The sequence below is a fragment of the Anolis carolinensis genome, chromosome 1 (genome assembly GCF_035594765.1).
Source record: "Anolis carolinensis isolate JA03-04 chromosome 1, rAnoCar3.1.pri, whole genome shotgun sequence".
Classification (NCBI taxonomy): domain Eukaryota; kingdom Metazoa; phylum Chordata; class Lepidosauria; order Squamata; family Dactyloidae; genus Anolis; species Anolis carolinensis.
The window spans coordinates 134,094,811-134,118,464 of NC_085841.1; the positions used below are offsets into that span (position 1 = coordinate 134,094,811).

Sequence of the window (23,654 nt, forward strand, 5' to 3'; positions counted from 1 at the left end):
TGTTTTGGACATCTTTGGCATTGAAAGTGTTGGTCTGGTGTGGGATTCCCCTGAGAGCATAGCCTTCCTACTGGTGTACCGTGCGCCTAGTGCACCAGCAGACAGCCTATCCCAGCTGCTCGAGACTGTGTCGGAGTGGTCCTTGAGGTTCCCCAGACTTATCGTCCTGGGGGATTTCAATGTCCACGCTGATACAGACTCTTGCTCAGCAGCCGCTATGGACCTAGTGTCCACTATGGAGACACTAGGACTCTCGCTCTGTAGTACTGGGCCCACGCATCAGGCAGGACACACGTTAGACTTGATCTTCAGCGCAGGAATTCAAGTGACCCAAGCCTCTATTATAGAGGTTCCATGGTCGGATCACTGTGCCCTGAGGGTCAGGCTGGAGCATGCCTACCCACCTGACAAGGGCACCAAGCCAATTTGGACTCGCCCAAGAAGACTTATGGAACCTAGTAGGTTCCAGAATGCTCTGAAGGATCTGGAGCCTGTCAGCGACTCGATCGATGTGCAGGTGGACACATGGAACATCAGGCTATCCAATGCACTCGACAAAATCGCCCCTAGACGCCCTCTCCAACCCCGCCGAAATCGGTCTCCTTGGTTCACCGAGGAACTTCGATCGATGAAGCGGGAAAAGAGACGGCTAGAGGGCGTGTGGCGAGAACTTCATGACAGAGCTTCGAGATCAGCTTATAGGGCATTTATGGAGTCCTATGAGCATGCTATCATCTTATGGCAGCTGCACTGGTTACCAATTGAGCACCAGATCACTTTCAAAGTGATGGTACTTACCTTTAAGGCCTTACATTGTCTAGGGCCGATGTACCTGAGGGAACGCCTCACTCCCTACAAACCCCAGAGATCCCTCCGTTCTGAGGACCAAGACCTGTTGGAAGTCCCCAGTTTTAAGGCCTTGCGTCTAACAGCAACTAGACGCAGAGCCTTTTCAGCAGTGGTGCCATCTCTCTGGAACACCTTGCCACCTGAAGTCCGTGCCTTGCGGGACTTGTCGGCTTTCCGCAGGGCATGTAAGACACACCTGTTTCGGCAGGCCTTTGAGTTCTGTTAGATGTTTTAAAAGGTGCTTTTAGGATGTTTTTAAGATATTTTTAAAGATGTTTTAAAGATGTTTTAAGATGTTTTTAAATTGTTGATTTTAGCTGGGTCTTGTAAGCTGCCCCGAGCCCTAGGGGAGTGGCGGCATATAAGTTTGAAAAATAAATAAATAAATAAAATAAAAATAACAAAGGCTACCATCAGTAACACACTACGCCGCCAGGGACTCAGATCCTGCAGTGCCAGACGTGTCCCCCTGCTTAAGCCAGTTCATGCCCAGGCCTTACTGAAGTTTGCTAGAGAGCAATTGGATGATCCAGAAGAGTATTGGGAGAATATCATATGGTCAGATGAAACCAAAGTAGAACTGTTTGGCAGAAACAGAACTCACCGTGTTTGGAGGAGAAAGAATGCTGAGTTGCATCCAAAGAACACCAAACCTACTGTGAAGCATGGGGGTGGCAACATCATGTTTTGGGGCTGTTTCTCTGCAAAGGGACCAGGGCGACTGATCCGTATACATGAAAGAATGAATGGGGCCATGTATCGTGAGATTTTGAGTGCAAATCTATCAGCTAGGGCACTGAAGATGAAATGTTGCAGTTTTTCAGCATGACAATGATCCCAAACACACCACCAGGTCAACAAAGGAGTGGCTTCGTAAGAAGCATTTGAAGGTCCCGGAGTGGCCTAGCCAGTCTCCAGATCTCAACCCTATAGAAAACCTTTGGAGAGAGTTGAAAGTCCGTGTTATCCAGTGACAGCCCCAAAACATCACTGCTCTTGAGGAGATCTGCATGGAGGAATGGGCCAACATACAGCTACAGTGTGTGCCAACCTTGTGAGGACTTACAGAAAATGTTTGACCTCTGTCATTGCCAGTAAAGAATATATAACAAAGTATTGACATGAACTTTTGTTATGGACCAAATACTTATTTTTCCAACACAATTTGCAAATAAATTTGTGAAAAATCAGACAATGTGATTTTCTGGATGTGGTTTCTCATGTTGTCTCTCATAGTTGATGTCAGTTACAGGCCTCTCTCATCTTTTTAAGTGGGAGAACTTGTAGAATTGGTATCTGACTAAATACTTTTCCCCCACTGTATTTGGACCAAGAATGTTTTAGTTACAGAAGGACTCTGGAGTTGTGAGCTTATTCCTCTCTGTGGACCCTCTCTTCTCCCTTCTTTACTGCATCTTGAAAGGACAATAAGGAAATCTTGTTCGCTTTATTTTTGCTTCAATTGACAGGTGTGGATTACTTTTCCCCTTTCCCTATTTCCGAACGTGTAAAAGCCACTCCTAATCAGACCAAAAAGCTTGCCTAATCCACTGTTTTGTTCACACAATGGAGAACCAGGTGCAATGCAGGAAACAGGGTATGAGGGCAATGGTTATGTTCCCCAGCAACTGATATTAAGAAAAATGCTTTCCCTTATTTTCAAGGTAACAAAATACCATGGTGACTGATGTTTTTCCATGATTTTTTAATCTCCTTTTAAAAGAGTTCAGGTTTAAGGTGATCGTTACATCTTGTTAGAATGAGTCCTAAAGCTGAACTTTGTGGTTTATGAAGAAATCTCTCTCCATCCAGCTCCATTGTATGACCTCAGATATTGATATTATAAGAGAGAAAAACATCTCTATATTCCACATCAGGCATTATTCTATTCATCTAAGGATTGCTACTATATTGTTAGAATATGAACACAGACTGGCTCTGACTTTTGGCTCAATTATACTGCCCTTTTGTAATGGTCACATGGTTTTTATTGTTTTAATTTGATTTGGATACTGGCTTTTAATTGTGTTTTATGTTTGGTTTTACTACATTTGTATTATATGTGGCATTTAACTCTGCCATTGTGTAAGACCGCTCTGAGTCCCCCTGGGGAAGTAGAGCGGTATATAAATTAAATAAATAATACCTTGTGTAACTGTAAGCTGTAAATTGGAAATGATGTAAAGAAGTGGTGTCAAACATGTGGCCCTCCAGGCATTTTGGACTTCAAATCCCAGAATTCCTGGCAATTGGACAATTTGCCTAGGGCTTCTGGAAGTTGGAGGCCTAACCACCTGGAGACCACAAGTTTGACACCACTGATGTAAAGAAACACAACAACATCAACAATCTGAGTATAAACCAAGATCGACTCCGCTTAGCATCTGCAATCAGCCAGGAAAGGTACAAGTTGCTCTTGTACTGCAATAAACTCTGAAGGTGACCAAAGTACTACTAATTTAAACATAATACTTTGTGTCAGATAGCAGCATGTGATGGCTGGCATCAGATTATGGAATGCATGATCACTGTCCAGGGCAGAAGGCATTGGAATCCCTCTCTTTAGAAAAGAAGCAGAGAAAAATGAGACAAACTTGTGCTTCTATTACATGTATGATTCCCCTTTTGGGGTGAGGTACAGCTAGCAAGGACCAGAGAAGCCAGCAAACAGAAGGAAAGGCTTGGGGGTGGGGGGAAGACGCACGTTGAAAACATCGGATCCATTAGAGATTTAGGCTAAATGGATTTTTTAAAATGTTCCCCTTATGTACTCCTGTATAAGTCCAAAGATTTTAATCAAAAAAATCAAACAACCTATCCATGGGTCAGTGAGTACTGTACCTTGCCACCAAAAAAATGGAGCTATCCTCTTCTCTAAGTAGTGGCAAAAGGCAAGAGCTTAATCCATCTGGGGAGAACCTGAAAGAAGCACCAACCTTCCCTATTCACTTTGCCATGGCACTACCTTTGGGTTTTTTGAATGCCTGTGTGGGGAAAATGGCAAGAGCAGTTGCCAGTGGCAGTTGCCCCCTGAGGCAGTGTTGATTTTTACCTCCTCTCCATGGAATGGCCCTTGTCTTATCCATAGGTCACATCAAAATCCATAATGTTAGCCCCAAGTCCTGTCCTTGATTTCCACATGAGATTGACTTGAGTGCATGTGGTAAATGTCTTTCTTCTCTGCCTTTCTACATTCTGCTCAAAAGAAAGAGACTGCTGCCACTCTTAGAAAGAGAAAGCCGTTTATGACATGGCAGGTTGTCTTGCACCAAACAGTGGTACAGCTTGCACTTGGAGTGGCTGGATGGTTGTAAGCCACAAAAGAGTTAAAGATGAAGGGGTATTTCTCTGCATGCCTGAGACCATCTTAAGGTAGTTTTAGAGACTGAGAGTAGGGTTTGTCTTTGCAGGCCAAAAGAACAGGGAAAAGGGGATTGAGTTATGACCTGTTTTGATGTGTCTGGCCAGTATATTTGTATACAGCAGGTGCTCTTCTACACTGTTGCTATGTGGGGCAGGGAGCAGGACAGAGTCCAGATCAGACCAGCCACTCTGGATTATGATGATAAGAGATCAGGGAAAGTCTGAACATATTTTCCTCCATTTTAAAAAATGGCACAATAACAGTTTGCAAGGTGATGGTGTAGACCTTTGAAACTGAGAAAACAACGTTGGTGGTATAAACTTTTGTGCCTGAGGAGGTAGACTTAACCTACAAAGTTTATTTATTTATTTACCATATTTTTGCCCCACCCTTCTCACTCAAAGCGGCCTCACATATCTGCAGCAGTTCAGTGCCTGAAAATACGAGTGTAACATACAATTGGTAAAATCTACATTAAAAACTATTATCTCGGTTAATCCCTAAAGTGCTACAAGATCTCTTTGCATGCTGATATTCCAGACTAACATGATTATGTCATTGAGTCATAAGAACTATTGCAGATTACTAGTAACAAGTAATCTAGCAAGTTACCTCCTGGACTGGAGTAACTGGAGTGATGTGTAATGAGTTATTGGATTATTAGTGAGTTACTAAATTAGATCGGCTTTAAAACTAGCTGTCTGCAATTTGTTTCTGCCCAATCCTGCTTTATTAGCATTGCCCTCTAATAAAACCAAGTGTGTATTTTATAAATAGAATAACATGCCTATTCAGTGTATTTGCTGTGTTCTACTTGAGAGGTATTAAGATGTAACATTTTTCTAGTAGAAGGACAATAAGTAGGACAGTGAAAGGAAGTTAGTTGAGAGAAGGAGGAAGATGTTCTTTAGCGGCTGTCCATCCCAGTCACAGCCATTCATAGAAGCAGATATACATATATCACAGACTAGTGGCGGACTCACATGTTATATGCCAGCTTCTTGTGCTCTTGACCCTGAAAATGTTATTTATAAGCAACTATAAGATTGGTCAGGAGGACCCTATTGGAGTTTAAAGTGGTTTTTGGCTCTCTCTCAACATGATTTAAAAATAGAAACAAGAAGATCCTGATAAAGCTGCACTTTTACCTTAATGCTGATGCTATATATAAACTTCTGGCTTTTGAAACTGCTTTACAACGGAGAATCGGTTAGCACTACCTAGAGAAAATAACTCTGTCCTTCTTTTTTTTTTTTAGGATACAGGACATCCCTGCACAGCCAATGATCCAAACAGCTGTTTCATGCCAGTTTCTCCTCAGCACTTCATAGACCTCTTCAAATTTTAAGCATAATCCATTTTTGTGTGTGTTCTTCACTTCTTTCTTGTTGGCATAATCATGCACTTATATGTATACTGCTTTTTGTGCAATATTTCTGTGAGTGAGCTTTGTAGTTTACAGGGACATAATGGGATCAAAGACAGAGAGTATTGACTAAACCATTTTGTTAAGTTTGTTGGAAGAAAATTAAAGGAACATGCTATTTGCAAGAAAAGATAAAACATGAAGAGGGTGATCTCGACCAAATGAATACATGAAGTTTGTCAAGCTTTGGAACTTTTATCAAAGGAATTATATTGTTATGGTTTGTCACATGGATTTTGAACTGGGAGAAGTGGGCAGTTTCATTCAGGAAAGGTGACCAAAAATGGATTTACTCCTTGTCTTCTTCACAATGTATACAGTTGACATGTCCTATGCATAGTCAAAGGATACTTTTTTGGCTTCTTTGGACATACTGTGTTGGCTGTGAATGTTGCACGTTTGGTAGGACATAGTTGTGCAAACCTGTTCTGCATCCTTGTATGAAAGAAGCCAACTACATTTTGTAAATACCTTTTGCAGATTATTTATTTTCTTAAAATCTATTTTGTTAATTATGTCACACCTGTCTCACTGTATCCTAAATAATGCGAGCTGCTGATTGTGTCAGATGGAATTGTCGGGTGGTAGTCCCATGGGTTTCTATGGTGTGTGCTTATGCTTTAAATGATTTGTTGTTAGTTTTTACTGCCATTAGGCTTCTTAAAAAGTCTTACAGGGCTTTAGCAGAGAAAATAAGAAATGTATTGCTAAGCTCACACTGCAAAGTCTTAAATGGTACCAGTTGACGTTCTACTACAAAAACTCTTAGTTCACTTTGGAGGAGATGAAGATGGACTGAAATCTCTTGGAAGCTGCTGTTTAGTTCTGCAGATTTGCAGGAGCGGAGGAGAGCAGGTCAATGTATGGCATACTCCAAAAGACTGATATTTTCTTCTGTCTTAAGCAATCATTTTAATGTAATGTTGTATACAGATCAGTGTAATACTGTATACAGATTAATACCTTACAATGTTTATCACATTGTGTTTTGGATCTAGTTTTGTATACAAATAAATAATGTTTTTTGCCTTTTGACTGGCGTTATATATTGTACACACACACACATACACACACTAGCTTAGGTACCCGATATTGCCCAGATTATTTGAAAAAGTCATGTTTTTATTTTACAAAATGTATAAGGTTATGGGTGAAGTACAACTTGCATCATGCAAAGTTAACTCCCTGAAACACCATCAGTAGTTAAAGCTTGTCACGTTGGGAAAATTGATGGGTCTGTCCCCCTCAATTTCCTCCAGTAGATTCAGTTGGTCATGGGAGTTCAGTGTGCCAAGTTTGGTCCAGATCCATCATCGGTGATGGGCACAGTGTCTCTGGATGCCAGTGAACTACAACTCCTAGAAATGAAGGACAGTTCCTCCCAAACCCCTCCAGTATATTCAGTTGGTCATGGTGGTTCTGTGTGCAAAGTTTGATCCAGCTCCATCATTAGTGTGGGGTTCACAGGTTCTCTAAACTGCAACTCCCAGAAATCGAAGTCTGTCCCTCCCAAACCTCTCCAATATTCAAATGTTGGTATATCAGTTACGTGTGCATCATCGTTTGAATTCACGGTATTTTCTGGATGTAGATGAACTACAGTTTCCCCAAATCAAGGTGAATTCCCTCCAAAACCCTCCAGTATTTTTGTTGGTTAGGTCATGGTCCATCTTTGGTGGGGTTCAGAGTGCTCTTTGATTGCAGGTGAATTGTAAATCCCAGTACCTGCAATTCCCAAATGTCAAGGGCAATTGCCCCCAACACCCACCAGTATTCAAATTTGGGCATATCAGTTATATGTGCCAAGTTTGGTCCAGATCCATTGTTCTTTGGGTTCACAGTGTTCTCTGGATATGAGCTACAAATCCTATAAATCAAGATCAATTACCCCCAAACCTCTTGAGTATTTTTCATTGGTCATAGGGGTTCTGTGTGCCAAATTTGGTCCAGGTCCATTGCTAGTTGAGGTCACGGTGCTTTATCTTGATGGAGGGTGAATTACAACTTCCATCATGTTGAGTCAGTCCCCCAAACCCTTCCAGTATGTTCAGTTGCTGATCAGTTATGTTCTGTTTGCTGTGCACCATAGATAAGAGTAGGAAAGGGTTATGGGAGAGCCAGTGGGCAAGATCATGCAAATTCCACACCAGTGGAGAGACTAAGAAACACTGAGATGTCTGTGGTGGAGGAAACACATAAAATCTAGGACGACATTGTCCCCGTATGAAAGCATTCACTTGGGTGGTGGCCAGTTTTGTGTTTGTGGAGGACACTGGCAGAGGTTGTACATGTTCACGGCGCTCGCTATAACCTGCAATGTCATTGGAGGGAGTGCCATTGGTGTCTCTTGCATAGCGTGAGCTATAGCTATTTGTGGAAGTGGGAGCCTGTTAGTGTGAGTGGACACCCCAGACACATTCACACATACTTATTTTCACGTGTTATGTATATAGGTAGATATATTGCCACCTTACACACTCGTCAATATATTGATGGAAATTTTCTTGATTTTCCATGTTGCCAATTTAAAATTATACTGAATTAGAACTGCATCGGTGCCTGTAACGTTCTTTTCTCTTCAGTGACTCATCAGTGAGATTATGCCCTTGCAAGATAGTCAGGCATCACAAAAGAATCAGCCAAAGAGTTATTTAATATAATATTTTGCGTAAACTATTAATTTCCCCAATTAAATGTCCCAGTTTCCCGCTTCCCCTCCCTACTGTCTCCTTGGTCCTTGATGCAAACTGTTTGAGAGTGCAAAAGTAGTTTGCATTTGGTTAAGTAAAGCAAAGGGGAGAGGTGGCTTGGAGCCTATTTTTCCAATAGGCAAAAGGAAACAACTGCAACCTCTGAGTCTGGCGTAAGCTAGAAATATTTTACAAACCAGACGGAGGGGAGAACAATTACTTTTACTGAACCCATTGCTCATCCCCAGCCATGAACACCTGGTTTCAGAGGCCTTGCAATCCTTTTGGAATTCAAAATATATGGAAGGTATTACAACTTACTTTTGAAAGTTATTTTCTCCCTAACAAGGCCCTTCCATCCCTGAAGGCCATGATAAATACTATTTGCATAGATGGTGTTATACACACAAGTAAATGCATGCACATCAGAAGTGCAAGTTAAGCAGAGCCATATGGAATATTACAAAGTACTTGAAGCACAAGTAATTCTAGACATGTGTTGGGGACAGTGATATACATAAGCCATTAGAAACAACTTACATACTTTTTCCTATATTAATTTGACTTTCCCTTATGAACAGCATGTGTGTTACAACCTAATTATGCATGTAGTTGTTTCCCCATATATGCACATCGGCTAACTGCCTGAATAAATGTATTTCTATGTAGAAAGTGAAAGGCACGGGCTTCCCAAATGAAAAAGCTTAAATACACTACAGCAGGCAATAGTAAAAGGAAGAGATCGAATTTAAGGGGTAGCTAAAAGGATGAGATCAATTTTGGAGAATGTCTAGGTGAAGAGACAAGCTCTTATCATTTTAAATACATTCGATTTCTGTCTTGGTAGGGGGAAGGGTCTACCATTCTTCTGGCAAAAGGGGTTTTATTAAACAAAGTGAAGACATGTATAATAATAGCTGTAGAGACCAATACTTTCTAACACTTAAGGTACATTAGAGTCTCACTTTTCCAACCTTTGTTCATCCAATGTTCTGTATTATCCAACGCAGTCTGCCACCCGCTCGGATCCACAGCTGTTTCTCTAGGCAGCAACACGCAGCAGGCCAACATGCCCAACAACAACAAGTGCAGCCACGTTCTGAAAAAAGTGGCAGACTTGTAAAACATGATGTTTTGGTGCGTAATTTATAAAATCTTAACATAATTTGACGTTTAATAGGCTTTTCCTTAATCCCTCCTTATTATCCAACATTTTCTCTTATCCAACGTTCTGCCATCCATTTATGTTGGATAAGTGAGACTCTACTGTACTTGAAGAAACTGCAGTAATTGTTTTCAAAATATTGGGACAAAGGTTTGACATTGTGTAATATGAATTGGAACAAGCCTGCACAACAGAGTGTCTCTCTGGTTTCTCCATCCTTTTAACTAAAACATAGGAGCCCCCAGTGGCCTAGGAGATAAAAGCCTCGCAACTTGAAGGTTGGGTTGCTGACCTGAAAGCTGCCAGGTTCGAATCCCACCCGGGGAGAGTGCAGATGAGCTCCCTCTATCAGCTCCAGCTCCATGCGGGGACATGAGAGAAGCCTCCCACAAGGATGGTAAAACATCAGAACATCCGGGCGTCCCCTGGGCAACGTCCTTGCAGACGGCCAATTCTCTCACTCCAGAAGCAACTCCGGTTGCTCCTGACACGAAAAAAAAAACTAAAACATATCATTTCCTCCACATCTTCTGTCTTCCTGCATCATGTTAATCTGCAACCATATTTTCTTCTCTCACACATACCTCCATTAGACTATTTAATTATGCATATTTTGGAAGTTAAACTTTTAATATGTTTTATGAAGATCATATCTTACTATCTGTTAAACCGTGTTCAGCTTCTGCCTTGTCGATATCATCACTCTGCTTGAAAAAAATCAGTAGTCTCACATTTCCCAGCACTTGAAACACACCTTTTCTGGTTAAAAGGATGAATTATCTTTCCTGGGAGTCACTAGAAGAAACAATTTACTTTTCAAATAAGCTGCAGGGCACCCATGGCAGCCTGTATGGACTCGGCACTTGAGTCCATCTTCTTCAGTGTTGTAATCTCTAGCTGGCAGCTCATCTCTTTCTCATTAACAGAATTTTTAATTGCTCAATATTACTGATGTCCTCTGGATGGCGAATTTAAAGCCATACTGATTAAACATTGTGCACAGGATATTTTCCTCCTGAGACTTTTTAACCCAAGAAGCTGGTGTTTGAACTGGGAGCCCTTCCTATTCTCACGGGTGCCACTGCCTGGTTTTCCAGGCTTAGCAGGCAGGCAGTCAATGAAAGCTCTATTTGGGTAAAAGGAAGGTGGGATTTGAATAGAGTGTGTTTTAAAATAAACCCTAACAACAACAGCATCAAAATCCTTGAGTTAAATAAAAATGCCTAAATTGAAATGGGTCTCCTGCAGCTGGAGGAATGCGGAGATGAACGAAGGGGGGTCGCATGAATCATGTCCACATGACTTCCAGCAATTGTGCCAAAGTGCCTGCTGCCTGATTTACCTTTTGTGAGTGTGGGTAGATGTGGGAAGGGAAAGTTCTTGTACTTCTTGGAGTAACTTTTGTCCTCACTTGCAATGAATAGGCCATAGATCAAGTCTGACCTGTGGTGGTAACTCAGGACACAAAGGCTTTCTGCTGGAGCAATGCGGTCATTTCCAGACTCAGAAGATGATGTGGAAACTTTCCACTGCTGAAGTTTTCCTGTCTGAAGTTGCTTTTCTTTAAAAACTGACTAAATTCATCCCCATTACTGCTACCATAAGCAGCAGAAAAATCCTGTTGTTTGAAGGATAGGAGATGAATTTGGAAGGGTTTTCAGCACTCTTTTCACTTAGGATGCATCAACTCTAGAGTTAATGCAGTTTGGCTACACTAACTGCCACTGCTCAATGCTATGGAATCATTGGGGAAATCTAATTTTGTAAGGTCTTCAGCTTTCTCTGCCAAAGAGTGCTGGTGCCTCACCAAACTACAACTCCCCTAGCATTCAACCCAACATTACTACTACTACTTCTATTACTACTACTACTACTACTACCCCCCCCCCCCAAAAAAAACCTGGAGCTCTAAAGTGCCTCGCAATTTAAAAGAACAATAGAAATAAAACACATAAAAGTGAGCATTAGAATTAAACTATTTAGCCTTCTGATGGAAGGTCAAGAAGGAAGAGGGGGGTATTCTGGTTTTTCCAAGAAATGAGTTTCAGAGTCTAGGTGCAGCCACCAAGAAGCCCCTCTCTCACGTCCCCACCAACTATCCTAGTGATGATGGCGGGACTGAAAGAAGGGATTGTTCTGATGATCTCAGAGCCAAGGCAGGTTCATACTGGAAAATATGATTTGCCAAAAAGTCAGGACCTGAGCCATAAAGACATTTATAGGACACAACCAGAACTTTGAATTGTGCCTAGAAACAAATTGGCAGCCAAGGAAGTTGTTTCCATAAGATCATAGTATGGCATCTGTAACTTCCGTCAGTTAACAGTCTGGCTCCAGCTCTGTGGACCTGCTGACATTTCCACACGCATTCAAAGGCAAAGGCATGTGTTATAGTAGTCCAAACAGGATATAACAAGATATATGCCACTGTGGCCAGATCTGACATCTGATAGAATGGGCACAGTTGACGCAAACTTTACATGTGCAAAAGCTTCATAAACCTGGGTCTCCAGGTTCAACACAGACACTTCAGGGGGTGTAACCTTTTCTTAAAAAAAAACAGCTGAATCCCTATTCCTTGATCTGCCTTTTCACTGACTAGGATCACATCTGTTTTGTCTGGATTAAATTTCAATTTGTTTGCACTCATGAAATCCATTAGTGATGACAGACAATGATTTAGGACTGGGAATGCCTCCTTGACTTGGGATGAAAAGAAGCTGGGTGTCATCCACATATCGATGGCAGCACATCCCAAAACTCCAGATGCCCTCTCCTAGTAGTTTCATGTATATGTCAAAAATTTGTTACTTCTGTGTAATTATGTTTGTTTGTTTTTTGTTTTTGTTTTTTTAATTTATTTGCAACATTTATATTCCGCCATTCTCACCCTGAAGGGGACTCAGAGCGGTTTACAAGTATATATACATACAATATATTATTTTTCTTCAAGAAAATTTACAAAAAGCATAGGAGGAGGAAAAAGATTCAGAAGAACACCACAGCCCAATGGCCAGAAGGTCAAACAGGATTTCCCCCTCCAAGGAGGAACTAGGTCACTGTAAAACAATCCCTCCACATCTCATTCTAGGGAGACAACCCAAAAGGATACCATGGTACATGAGACTGAAAGCCATCCAGCAGAACCAACAAGGACATGCTCACCCTTGGCAATTTCCAGTGCAGGTTATCCAATCCATCAATATAACCAAAGATGTCTTTGTTCCATAACTACGTCTGACATTAGATTAAATTGGTTCTAGGTAATCTACTTCATTCCGAAACCCCCAAAGCTTAGGAGGCCACTAAACACTTCAATAACTTGCCTCCAAATGGTAGATCAGACACTAGCCAGTAATTATCCATTATAAAGGAATTCAGTAATGACTTTTTCAAATGCTCTGCTTAAGTAAATATAATTCCTATAGCATTGACTTACTTCCTTCACCTAGTCAGATAGTCCTCCTCTGGCCTATCTGATAACTACAAAGGGCAAGGGTCTAGCACTCATCAGATGTGATTCTCATCTCTCCAAGAATCCTGTCCACATCCTCAGGCTCCACAAACTGAAAGGAGCCCAATAACACTGGATAAGCAGGAGGCAAGGTGACATCCACTAGAGTTATATCAAATATAACATCCAAGTTGAAGTGGACATGAGCAATCTTATCTGCAAAATACAAAAATATTTGCAGCGGGCTGTTGAACAATCAGCGATTTCTATTTCAGGACCATTGTGTAAAACTTCTGACCACCTAAAACATCTTTTCTTAGTGGTTTCTTGCAGAACATCAGGAAGAATTTCCTCACTGTGAGAGCTGTTCAGCAGTGGAACTCTCTGCCCCAGACTATGGTGGAGGCTCCTTCTTTGGAGGCTTTTAAGCAGAGGCTGGATGGCCATCTGTTGGGGGTGCTTTGAATGCGATTTCCTGCTTCTTGGCAGGGGGTTGGACTGGATGACCCATGAGGTCTCTTCCGACTCTCCTATTCTATGATTCTAGATGTAATGATGGTGGCAAAAAAAGAAGAATTTCTTTGCAGTCCATAGTGCTACGGTGTAATCCTTCAAAAATAGGCTCTAGCTTGGATTCAGTCAAACTTACTCAAAGTCTTCCATCAACACTATTCTGGTCTCAGTCTCACTCACTTTGACACCTTCAATTCTTTTGGAAAACTAGAGGACTGGTTTAGCTCCATGAGAGGGGATACTCAAGGGCCATTGTGTCCACGTTCCTGGCCATTTCCCCATTCTATAGATAGGTCAGCCAGAACTTAAAAAGAATACCTGCTGAGGTGACAGGAAAATCCCCCAACAGGAATCTCTCTGGATGCATCCTCCTCCTGGGGCACACCATGACCCTGTGTACACTGACCACTTAGCCAAATGCCGCTCAGGTTTGATCAGAGAAACATGAGGCAAAGCCACTTTAATGTGGCCTTGCACCATATTACTCAGTCAGGGGAAAGTCCAAATTCTGCTACAGACTATCTCGCGATTTAAAGCTTGTGGGGACATGACGGTAGCAGTCTGTGGCTGTGACATGGTCCTGTCTCTTCTCTGCCACTTGCCATGACACTGGCTGAGAGTGCTGGGAAAGGAGGGGAGAGAGAAAACGGGTTTTGTCCTCCCCCCTCTCCCTTGGCATCCTGTTGCTCTCGTTGATGTCATGGCAAGGGACATAAAACAGGTGGGACCCATATCTCAGCTGAAGACCACTGTGACACAGGGGCGAGAGGTCAGCTGCTGTGGGGACACTTATTATGGCCATCCGACATCCAGCATGTGGAATCCATTTGAAGTATCAGTGGAGATCCACCCCAAATCTAGATAATGGCTCTTCTTGCTTGCAATTAGAAAGCACAGTGCACACAGTGATTGTGTTTTCCTGTTTTGGGTAAAAAAAGAAATATGCAAAAAAATGGTTGAAACACCAGCGAGGTTAGGAGTGGAAGGTGCTATAATATGAAGTTTTTATTTGGCTGACCTTGTGTGCTTCTGATTGAATACCGGAAAAAAAGAGAAAGCTGAGCTAAAGGGACCTTTAGTTTGGTATGGTATTTAGGATACATCCGAAGACATGGCAAGAGTTTCAAAGCAAGCTAATGAACATACACATACACAAAGAGAAGGAAGCTTTTAGGCCCCACCTAGGATTAACCTTGGCCCAAATCCAAAATATGGCAAAGGATGGAAAACTGACATTCTTTGAGTAGAGTTTTTTTCCCCAAATTTCCTTTGAAAGAGGTTTTGTTACATAGAAAGTCTCCTCATTCCAAGAGTATTAATTATTTTGTTCCATAAATAAAGTTAAACTATTTTTAAAAATCTGTGAACTTCTTAGGACATGTGCTCCATCCAAAAGTAATCAACCCATAGATCTTATCAAACAATAGTTTACTTCCTCATGGGAAGCAAGACTGATTTGTTTTCCTTTTGTTTGTGGCTGCCATATGCTGCACTGCCAATTTATTGTCATAAATATGTTGTTTACTGTTTAAACAGAATGCACAGCAAGGGAATGTGGGGAGAGTCAAAGCCTTTGAGCAACCCTGGGCAAAACATGAGATGAGCTGAAGACAAGTAAGAGGGTCTTTGTCTAAATGACCTTTTAATTAAAAAAATAGAGAAAGAGAAAACAAAGAAAAATTGTTACAAAGCACTGTTTTACCCAGGGTTTATTTACATTCCCACCCCCCACCAATTCCCCATATGATCTCTTTCCTGGTACGTAGATATAGTGAAAGATGCTTTATGCCTCTAAGGCCATTTGGTTACAAGTTTGCTGTGATCCCTGTGATGGGAACAATTTGGAAATTTTCCCAATAAAGTATAAAATGGTTCGACAAGGGACCTGTGTGAAAACCAACAAATATCTAAAATATTATTTTTGATACTTAGATTCTTTTAGAACAGTTTTCACAAGGTATCTCATATTTAAAAAGCAGCAATAAAATTACAATGCATAACCCAAACATGGTTGCAAAACATCTTGAATAATCATTTGAAACAATCGTGTTCTTATAAATGAAGAGAAAACACCTCATTTTAAACCTAGTCACCCATGCTTAGAGCAGAACCATCAAAATCAAGACACTTAATGTGCTCGTGAGCAATTTTAATCCCATTGATTTAAATGGATCTAATCCACATATTACTAAATAGATCTGATTCTTGTCCTCCTTAGGGCAGCACAAAGGTAGAACTGTCCTTCTGAATGGCTACCTCGCTGATATGGATCATCTCACTCGTTGACCTTCATAATGCAATGTTCCACAGTGTGTAGTTTATCTGCTCTTTATGTATTCTCCATCGTTTATTTTTTTTTTGAAATTCTCTCCTTTCTGCCTCAAAAAGGAATGCATTTTTATTGGCACCCTCTATTGGGGCCAATAAACTCTTGTTGAATAGAGGCCATTCCAGTCCTGATAAATATGTATGCAGCGAACCTATCAGCCTTTCAGATGGTACTATACTTTTGTTTATATAAAGCAACAGTGAAATCAACTTTTGGGTCTTGACTTATTTTGAATATTTATGCAAAAACAAAGCCCACTAAGACCATGTTTACTGGACACAGCAGCTTATCAAACATGCTCTTCAATAATTACTATATTTGTTTAAAGGACAACGCGGGAGCCAAGGGGCAGCATCACAATGTCATGTTGAGCCTGGCATCTAATGGGTCCCCAGGAAACAAAACTTGCTGCAATGTACAATATATAGTAGGCTGATGATAAGTATTTGAAGAAGTGGCTGGTTGTCAATATAAGGATCTGGACTTTTACTGCATTAAGCAACTGAACAAATAAGCAATGGTAAAGTATTATAATGTCTAATATATGTGCTGTGCTAAGGATTTGCTAAGGGGGAAGAGACAAAGATATGGAATTTTGGGCGATTCCTGAATGCCTGAAAGGACTTTAAAGAGGTGGGTGTGTGTGGCAAAGAATAGGGTCTGACAAGGTTAGGACTGGAGTTTGTCAGCATTTCAAAAAAAAATCCTCCTTTATCCCAGTTCCAGGCAAAAAAAGTGGATTTTCCCAAGACTGTGTGGCCCTGCAATCATGTAAAGTTTGGGATTTCCCTCTTTATCTCCTGTGGAGACTGCTCCCACCCATGCCGGTTTTAAAAATCCCGAAACAACTGATCAGCTCTGCTTTCAAGAGAGGAGAAGTAGAAAGCCATTAGAGGTCTCTGAAAGTGTTTTTTAAAAAATGTTATAATATCAAATAAGCAATTAGGAAAAGAGGAAAATTTGGCGGCATTAAAATATATATTTCCTGCCACTATGCGCTGAGGAGTACATGCGCTAATAGCCGACAGGGAACTCTGGCGTGGACTGGTCCATGAGGCCATGAAGAGTCGGAAATGACTACGCGAATGAAGAAGAAGAGCATGTGTGAATATAAACATCAGCACATAATTGAGTGATTTTAAAAAAAACTTCCAGTGGATGTCCCCCATCCACTTTTCATTTTATCCCGAGTCACAGAAAGGCTGTGAGGACAGTGGAAAAGAAAGCCCGTGACTGGAAGATCTGTGTGGGGACCTGCTCTGAGGTCCCCAGTTTGTTTATCCCACGTATTAATCCCGCGTTTTGGCTCTGTCTGGAAGCGCCCTAAGAAAGATGACATTCCCAGACTTTTTCACCAGAAAAGAAGGTTTTGATGAGGAAGTGTGATACAGGTCCCATTTCCAATTGTCACAGCTTCATTTGCTGGCAGGAGAGGTTGGAAACGTGTTTAATCAGCAGCTAAACAAATTTTCTTCACTTGATTGGCAGCTGGCTGTTAAGGTGACCTCAGGAGGCATTTAAGTAGTCCTTCAGTAAGACTATAAGTAGTCTTACTGAACATGGAGCAGTTATGGGTCCATAACTCTAGGTTTGGAATCCATAACTTACAGGACAGAATGCCAAAGTATTAGTTTGTAAAGAGAAACTGCACTCTCAGCATTCAAGGACTGAGATGGTGAGACTTAGCTTGTGGAGAAGCTTATGCCAAGGCTTTGCTAGCCACACACATGGACAGCAAGGAAACTGGAAATCATTAAGAGGAAGGCAGGACACACAGTACCTTTGATCATGCTTCATGTAAATTCCAAAAAGTGGCATTTCACAGAAAGATTTCCATCAAAATCCGAACTAGGGAGGACAGAGGGAAACCAGCAGCAAGGTAATTGTACCTCTCCTTTCTGACTTATGGCAACTCCAACACAAACCTATAATAGGGTTTTCTTAGTATACTTTATTCAAAGGAGGTTTGCCTTTGCCTCCCTCTGAGACTGCGTGTGTGTGATCTATCAAAGGACAGCCAGGAGGTTTCGATAGCTGAGCAGGGATTCGAACCCTGTTCTCCATGTATCATAGTCCAACACTCGAACAACTACACCATGCTGGCTCTCACTGTAGTGTACTGCCTAAATTTAATGTATTTTTGCACTGAGACTATAGGATTCCAAAAAAAGAAGGTAAGCAGCTGGTATTTTGCTCGAATTTGGCAAAAGGTTCAGAGTCCACTGGACACATCTGCTTTTGCAAGATGTTACTAAATCTCCCATGATATGCATCAAAGTCTTTTCCATTTCCCTTAAGCAGTCAGCTATATGCATCACCTGAACCTATTGCAGATAGAAGAGTATTCACCTGCTCTTTGCTTTACACTAGGAAGTCAGCTCTCATGCTGTTGCTGAGATATCAAACCACAGAAATATAGACAGATTTCGCAAAAGGGACAGCTGGGCAAGATTTTAAAAAGTACTCAGGGACCACTCCTTAAAGAAACAGCTTTTATCTAACAAAAATAACAGAATGAAATGATGAGCTTTAACGTTTTTGTTTCAACTCATTTTTATTCATCTGTGAAAATACTATATTTTTGAAGTGAAACTAACAAAATACTAGAGAAAAGGAAATGTGATCATTATGTGACTAGTTGCAGCCCCATAAAACATTTCACTTTCTTTAAATTTAAGCCAGGAATTTATGCATAGATACAGTGAAAAGGCAACATAAACAATTGTTGATTCATTACATATGTGCAATTTTTAGAATACAATCACAATGGTATCTTCTTTTAAACCAGTAGACACAAAATCAAAAAGTTTTACAAAGCAGAAGAAAGTCATATACCATTTAAAGGAAGATCCCAAAAAGTCTAGGTAGTAATATTTCTCAAAATGACAAAGCATCGACATTCATCTAACAAATAAAAACACACAAAACTCAAATATTTCTACAATAGCATAACAATAAATTATATTTAAAACTTACTGTTGTTAAAATTAAACAATTCTGCTTTAGAAAAACATGGGCATAACCCAGCCAAAGTGAAGGGCACTTCTATCCCCTTAATTTCAATGAAAGGATTACACGTATTGGCCAAATCCATTAGCTAGTGCTAATTGCAGTAGACACATTGACTCAATGTGACATTGGTAAATCAGCACTTAATGCAAATTTCATTGATTCAATGGGCCTATGCTAGTTGACTCTATAATTGGATTTTGGCCACTGAACTCCTTAGAAATCAATAAGGTATGAGATTACAGAACTTTGGGTGGAATATGTCCCATCTTTTTTAAAAAAAATATGCTTTCATAGCTTAAATAAATTCAGGCCACACTGTATGTATCCCCTGTTCCTCCTTGAGGCCTGACCTATGGATCTGCCATCCAGAGGACCCAGGATTTAGTTTTAAGAACTAATGGGAGGACAACACATCACTGGGCAGGGAGGCCATCCACCACTGTTTGGTGACCTTTTCTTCACAGCAAGGTATGCCATGATGTCAAAAAAAAGGAGAAAGCAGGGCTAGGCATCCTTGTGGTCTACAGGACTAGTGCCAGCTGTGATTTACCTAGCCAAACGAGATAAATCTCGTTTGACTAGCCAAACATGTGCCGTGAGCAGTGACAGAACAGATTTTCTAAAAATGGAGCACACATGAGACAAATCCATCCCGCTTCTCTAACTTCAGCATCACCAGTCAGTTGCTCAAGCAACAACAGTTTGATCCAACATACTGGATCCAGATGTTGTATGTTTGCTATTATGATAAGCAGCTGTACCCTTCAGAGGATCTCTAAATACAGCAAAATTGTATGAACTTTGCTTCAGCAAAGAAAAGAGCCATGCATCACCAACATGGTGACGTACAGGCACTTGACTGCGTAACATACGAGGCAGAATCTCCACCTGTCACAGTATTAAAAAGCTTCCCTAAATCCCTGAGCTCCTGATCTCATCCACAATCATTTTTGGAGTCCCCGACATGGGTCAGCATGACATGTTTCTACTCCTGCTATAGAAAGATCCTCTATGTGTAAACTAGAAAAGGTTTTACATAAAGAAGTGACTATATTCTACAATGACATATGTCAGGATGCGGGGGGGGGGGGGGGGGAAGGAAACAATGAAATGATATCACCTTTAACAAGAAAGAGTGAAACTTTTGCTAACCTGAATGGAATAAAAACATAATTTTTACTGACTTGCCTAAATAAATCTACAGTATTCATTAGAGGTTCAGTAATCCAAATCTTAAACCACTGTGAAGAGACACTTGCTGTATCAAGAGAACCATCAGAATAGTACAGATGCAGTTGGTTTCTTCAGGAATAAAAAGGAAACAAGATGATGTGATCTGATAACCCAGTTCCAAGTTGCAGGCTAACTGGACAGAACAGGAAGATAGCTCTCCTCTGATGCAAGCATCCTCTGGTTAGGAATGATTAGTCCAGCAATCTGCAAAGGAGTCACCAGCTCCCGCTGGCACAGGAATGTCTTAGCATGAGCAGAGGCAGGAAGGGAGAGGGACCAACGGATTAAGGAAGTTCAAAGGCATTGCAGAGTATTTATACATCTGAAGGAGGCCAGGTGTGTTTACATTAATGGAGGCTACTGAGGGTGGGTTGGGGGACGGACGAACAATATACACCAGGGCAATGATAATCCCTCACTCCTTCTCATTACAGGATTGTACATGACCCCAGAAGGAATAATCTGAAGCAGATATACTGAGGATCTGTGGAATTGTTCCTTCTCCACACAGTGGATGGCCTTAAATGAATTCTATGCTTTATCTGGATTAGGTGATTAAACTGCAAGGGGAAATTACATAGGAGCTCTCTGCATAGTTACAAACTAGTTCATTTTACTTAAAAATTACTCATAGATGAAAGCAAACTGTGAATTTTGTGGGGCTTTTTTGTTTGTTTTGGTGTCAATATTGCTCATTGCATAAGCAGCAATATAGAGACTTATGATCAGTATCAAGTAAAGGTCTCTCTAACTGAGGGAAATCAACTATTCTAGCAACCTGGATTAAACATTCAATTCACAGAATCTTAAGGCAGAAATTAAACAAATATGCATCTGGAACAGGAAGAACGTGATTAAAATGTCTAACCAAACATTTACAGGATGGAACAAGGCACTTTAAACATTTTTTGTTATATTTCAAATCAGTAGTAGCTTTAGTTAGCAGAGAAGATGGCTTTCTAGTGACTGTCTTGCTGATTCCCTCTGATTTGCAACTTGCTCTTTTCCTCCAAGTGGCGTCAGCATTTGTTCCCATGTCTTCTTCAAAGCAACAACATTTTGTGGCAAAATTATTTTTGTGAGTTAGATTTCCATCTCTTGAGGGAAGCACATACATACATCCAGCCATCAAAAGAACAGGAAAAGGTCTAATGCACAGTTATATTGGCCATTAAAATAGTCCTTTATGGCAAAGATGACCTTTTATTACATTTCAAATTCATTCAACTTGAGATCAGAATCTGGTTATGGCAGAGGCAAAAAGGTGTGCATGGATCAGATACCGTTTTTCTTTGTAAACTGAAAGGGAGTTGCTTATGTCATATGCTTGACCTTTTTCTGCTCATATCACAGTGGTATGTAGGCACACTGCAGTATGCAATATCCTTTAGTCTCATAAATTGGGAAATTTACAATAAAATGTTTTTGTAAAAATACTCCATTGGGGGCAGAAAGAATCCCATACTTTACAGTACTTCCCTACTCTCCCACGTGCACTATAATGCATAGCTCTTTATTATTAATAAAAAAAAATATAGCAGCGACCGGTAAGACTGCAAATCACAACAGCAAATTCACAACAGCAACTGCAACTGCTAAAATGTACATAAAAATCATACTGTTAACTTCTGTCAATCTGAAAATACAAAGGGAGGACACTCTTCAATACTACTTTGTTGTTGAGGGAAAAGAGGGACAAAATATGAAAATGCATCCTTGGAGAAGCCCATAGCTCTTTAGATATTGTTGAACTGCATCTCTTTTGTATTTTCTGGCTTGGGCCACTGGAAGCTGCAGTTCAACAATGTCTGGAGAACCACACAATTCCCACTTCAATGGTTACCAACTTTGATTTTCCACATGTTTAGTGGTCAGAGATTCAGGAAACTGACATCCAAAACATTTGGATGATCAAAGTTGAAGAACCACTACTCTAATCTGATGAATATACCTGCACAGATTCAATTTTTCAAAACTCATATCTGATTCCTATATTCCCAGAATGATGCAGTAGTTGAGAACATTTACTTCCCTGCAAGCCAGCTGACAAACAGCAGTGCCATGGGAAGTATCTCTGTAGTCTAAGTTATTGAAATGACCAGCCCTTGCTTCTGTTATTTTTGCAAGATACAGTCCGATAATTTAGAAGCAGTTTTTGATATTTATTACAAAGAAGGTGAGAATACAAAAACCAGACCTTAGCTGTTACCTTTGCTCTTTTTCAAGTGATTGCAACACTGTTTTAGCAGAATTATAAATTAAAGTAATAATAATATAGAGGAAACTTGTTTTACTGATCTCTGAAAACTTTGCAGTGGAAGAAGAAAGGCCCATGATATTTTCACATGTCATGTACAAGCCTGAGAATCATACGTTCATGCTACGGACAGGGAAAGCAATATATTACGATGAAAAAATGCAGTGTTAGCTGCAAATGAGTACTTTTAAATAGCAGAGACAGCATTCACATATAAAATCATGTCCAAAGACCATGAAATATAAAACTTCATATTAGTGAAGTTCTTGTATAAGGCAATCAATATTAATCCAATGTATACATTCATAAAGGTTTCTTTAAAAAGAAAGACACCAGACAGTATGAATAGGTGAAACAACATTACAAAACAGGATTTGTACTTTTGTTCAGCATGGAAAACACAAAGAGTAAGAAACTTGCAATAATGTGAGCGAACTACAGGACAATTTGAATAATATTGTTTGTAAAAAGGTGCAATAATAAGCAGTTTTGATTTTGGTTTGAGGATATATGTAAATCACATAATCTATAATCATTTGGAGAACATTTCACATTCTTTGTTTTATTCCAGTTCTTCCCAGTTATCTGTAAGGTTACCTTTGCTTTGTCGCCTAATGCTAACCAATTTCCCAGCTGATTTGATACTCCACCGTGAACTATTTCCTGAACTTGCCAGGTTTGTGTATTTTGTGGATCCTTTGGTTTCGTCCTCCCAGCCTGACCAAGAGGAATAGTCATTTAAAGCATTTCCGGCATCGCTGAGGGGATCTCCAGCAGGAATCTGTGGCGGCTCCCATCCTTCTATCTCATCTGGCTTCCTGGATGTGATATTCTGTTTTGTCACCAAACTGTCCCAAAATCCAGGTTTCTTTTCTGACTTCACATCCTCTTTCAATTTTAAACTTGTTCTAATGAACAAACAAAAAGAAAAAAAATCACTTTAAAGGGGGAAAGACTAAAAAAAAGAAAAGAAATAGTTTTGCAAAAGAGGACCAGTGTAATTTTGCCATTATTCTCATATAACTTTATTTAAACATTTATTCTACTTTTAAAATGGCAAAAACACAGAATAAAATAAGATTAAGCAAAATGGCATAAATTTAAAATAGATGTGACACAAACCTATACAGTCATATCAGGCAACATTGAATAGGGTAGCAGAAAAGTGAGCAGTCATCTCCTACATGTTGTTATGACTATATCTTTCAGTAATTGACTAACCAGGCATTCTATTTGAAATGAAACACTGGATCATAAAGATGGGGGAGGCACAGACTGAACTGAGTTAGCTGGGAGTTTAAATACACTGGGTTGGTCCCAGCCAATGGCTTTGTTTTTAAAAATGCTATTCCATAATAACTG

The 23,654-nt window shown here is 40.4% G+C and overlaps 2 protein-coding genes across 9 annotated transcripts in view; one reads left to right on the top strand and one right to left on the bottom strand.

The window, feature by feature from the left end:
- Nucleotides 1-6,671, top strand: part of fbxo25 (F-box protein 25) — a 50,856-nt gene extending 44,185 nt beyond the window's left edge. For all 6 annotated transcript variants that reach the window (XM_062982732.1, XM_062982734.1, XM_008118417.3 and 3 more), the window contains one exon: nucleotides 5,472-6,671. In XM_062982732.1, the coding sequence (XP_062838802.1) occupies nucleotides 5,472-5,561 (90 nt within the window). In that variant the 3' untranslated portion in view covers nucleotides 5,562-6,671. The remainder of the gene's footprint in view (nucleotides 1-5,471) is intronic.
- Nucleotides 6,672-18,325: 11,654 nt separating this feature from the next.
- Nucleotides 18,326-23,654, bottom strand: part of tdrp (testis development related protein) — a 38,674-nt gene continuing 33,345 nt past the window's right edge. For all 3 annotated transcript variants that reach the window (XM_003215480.4, XM_008118398.3, XM_062982796.1), the window contains one exon: nucleotides 18,326-23,200. In XM_003215480.4, the coding sequence (XP_003215528.1) occupies nucleotides 22,855-23,200 (346 nt within the window). In that variant the 3' untranslated portion in view covers nucleotides 18,326-22,854. The remainder of the gene's footprint in view (nucleotides 23,201-23,654) is intronic.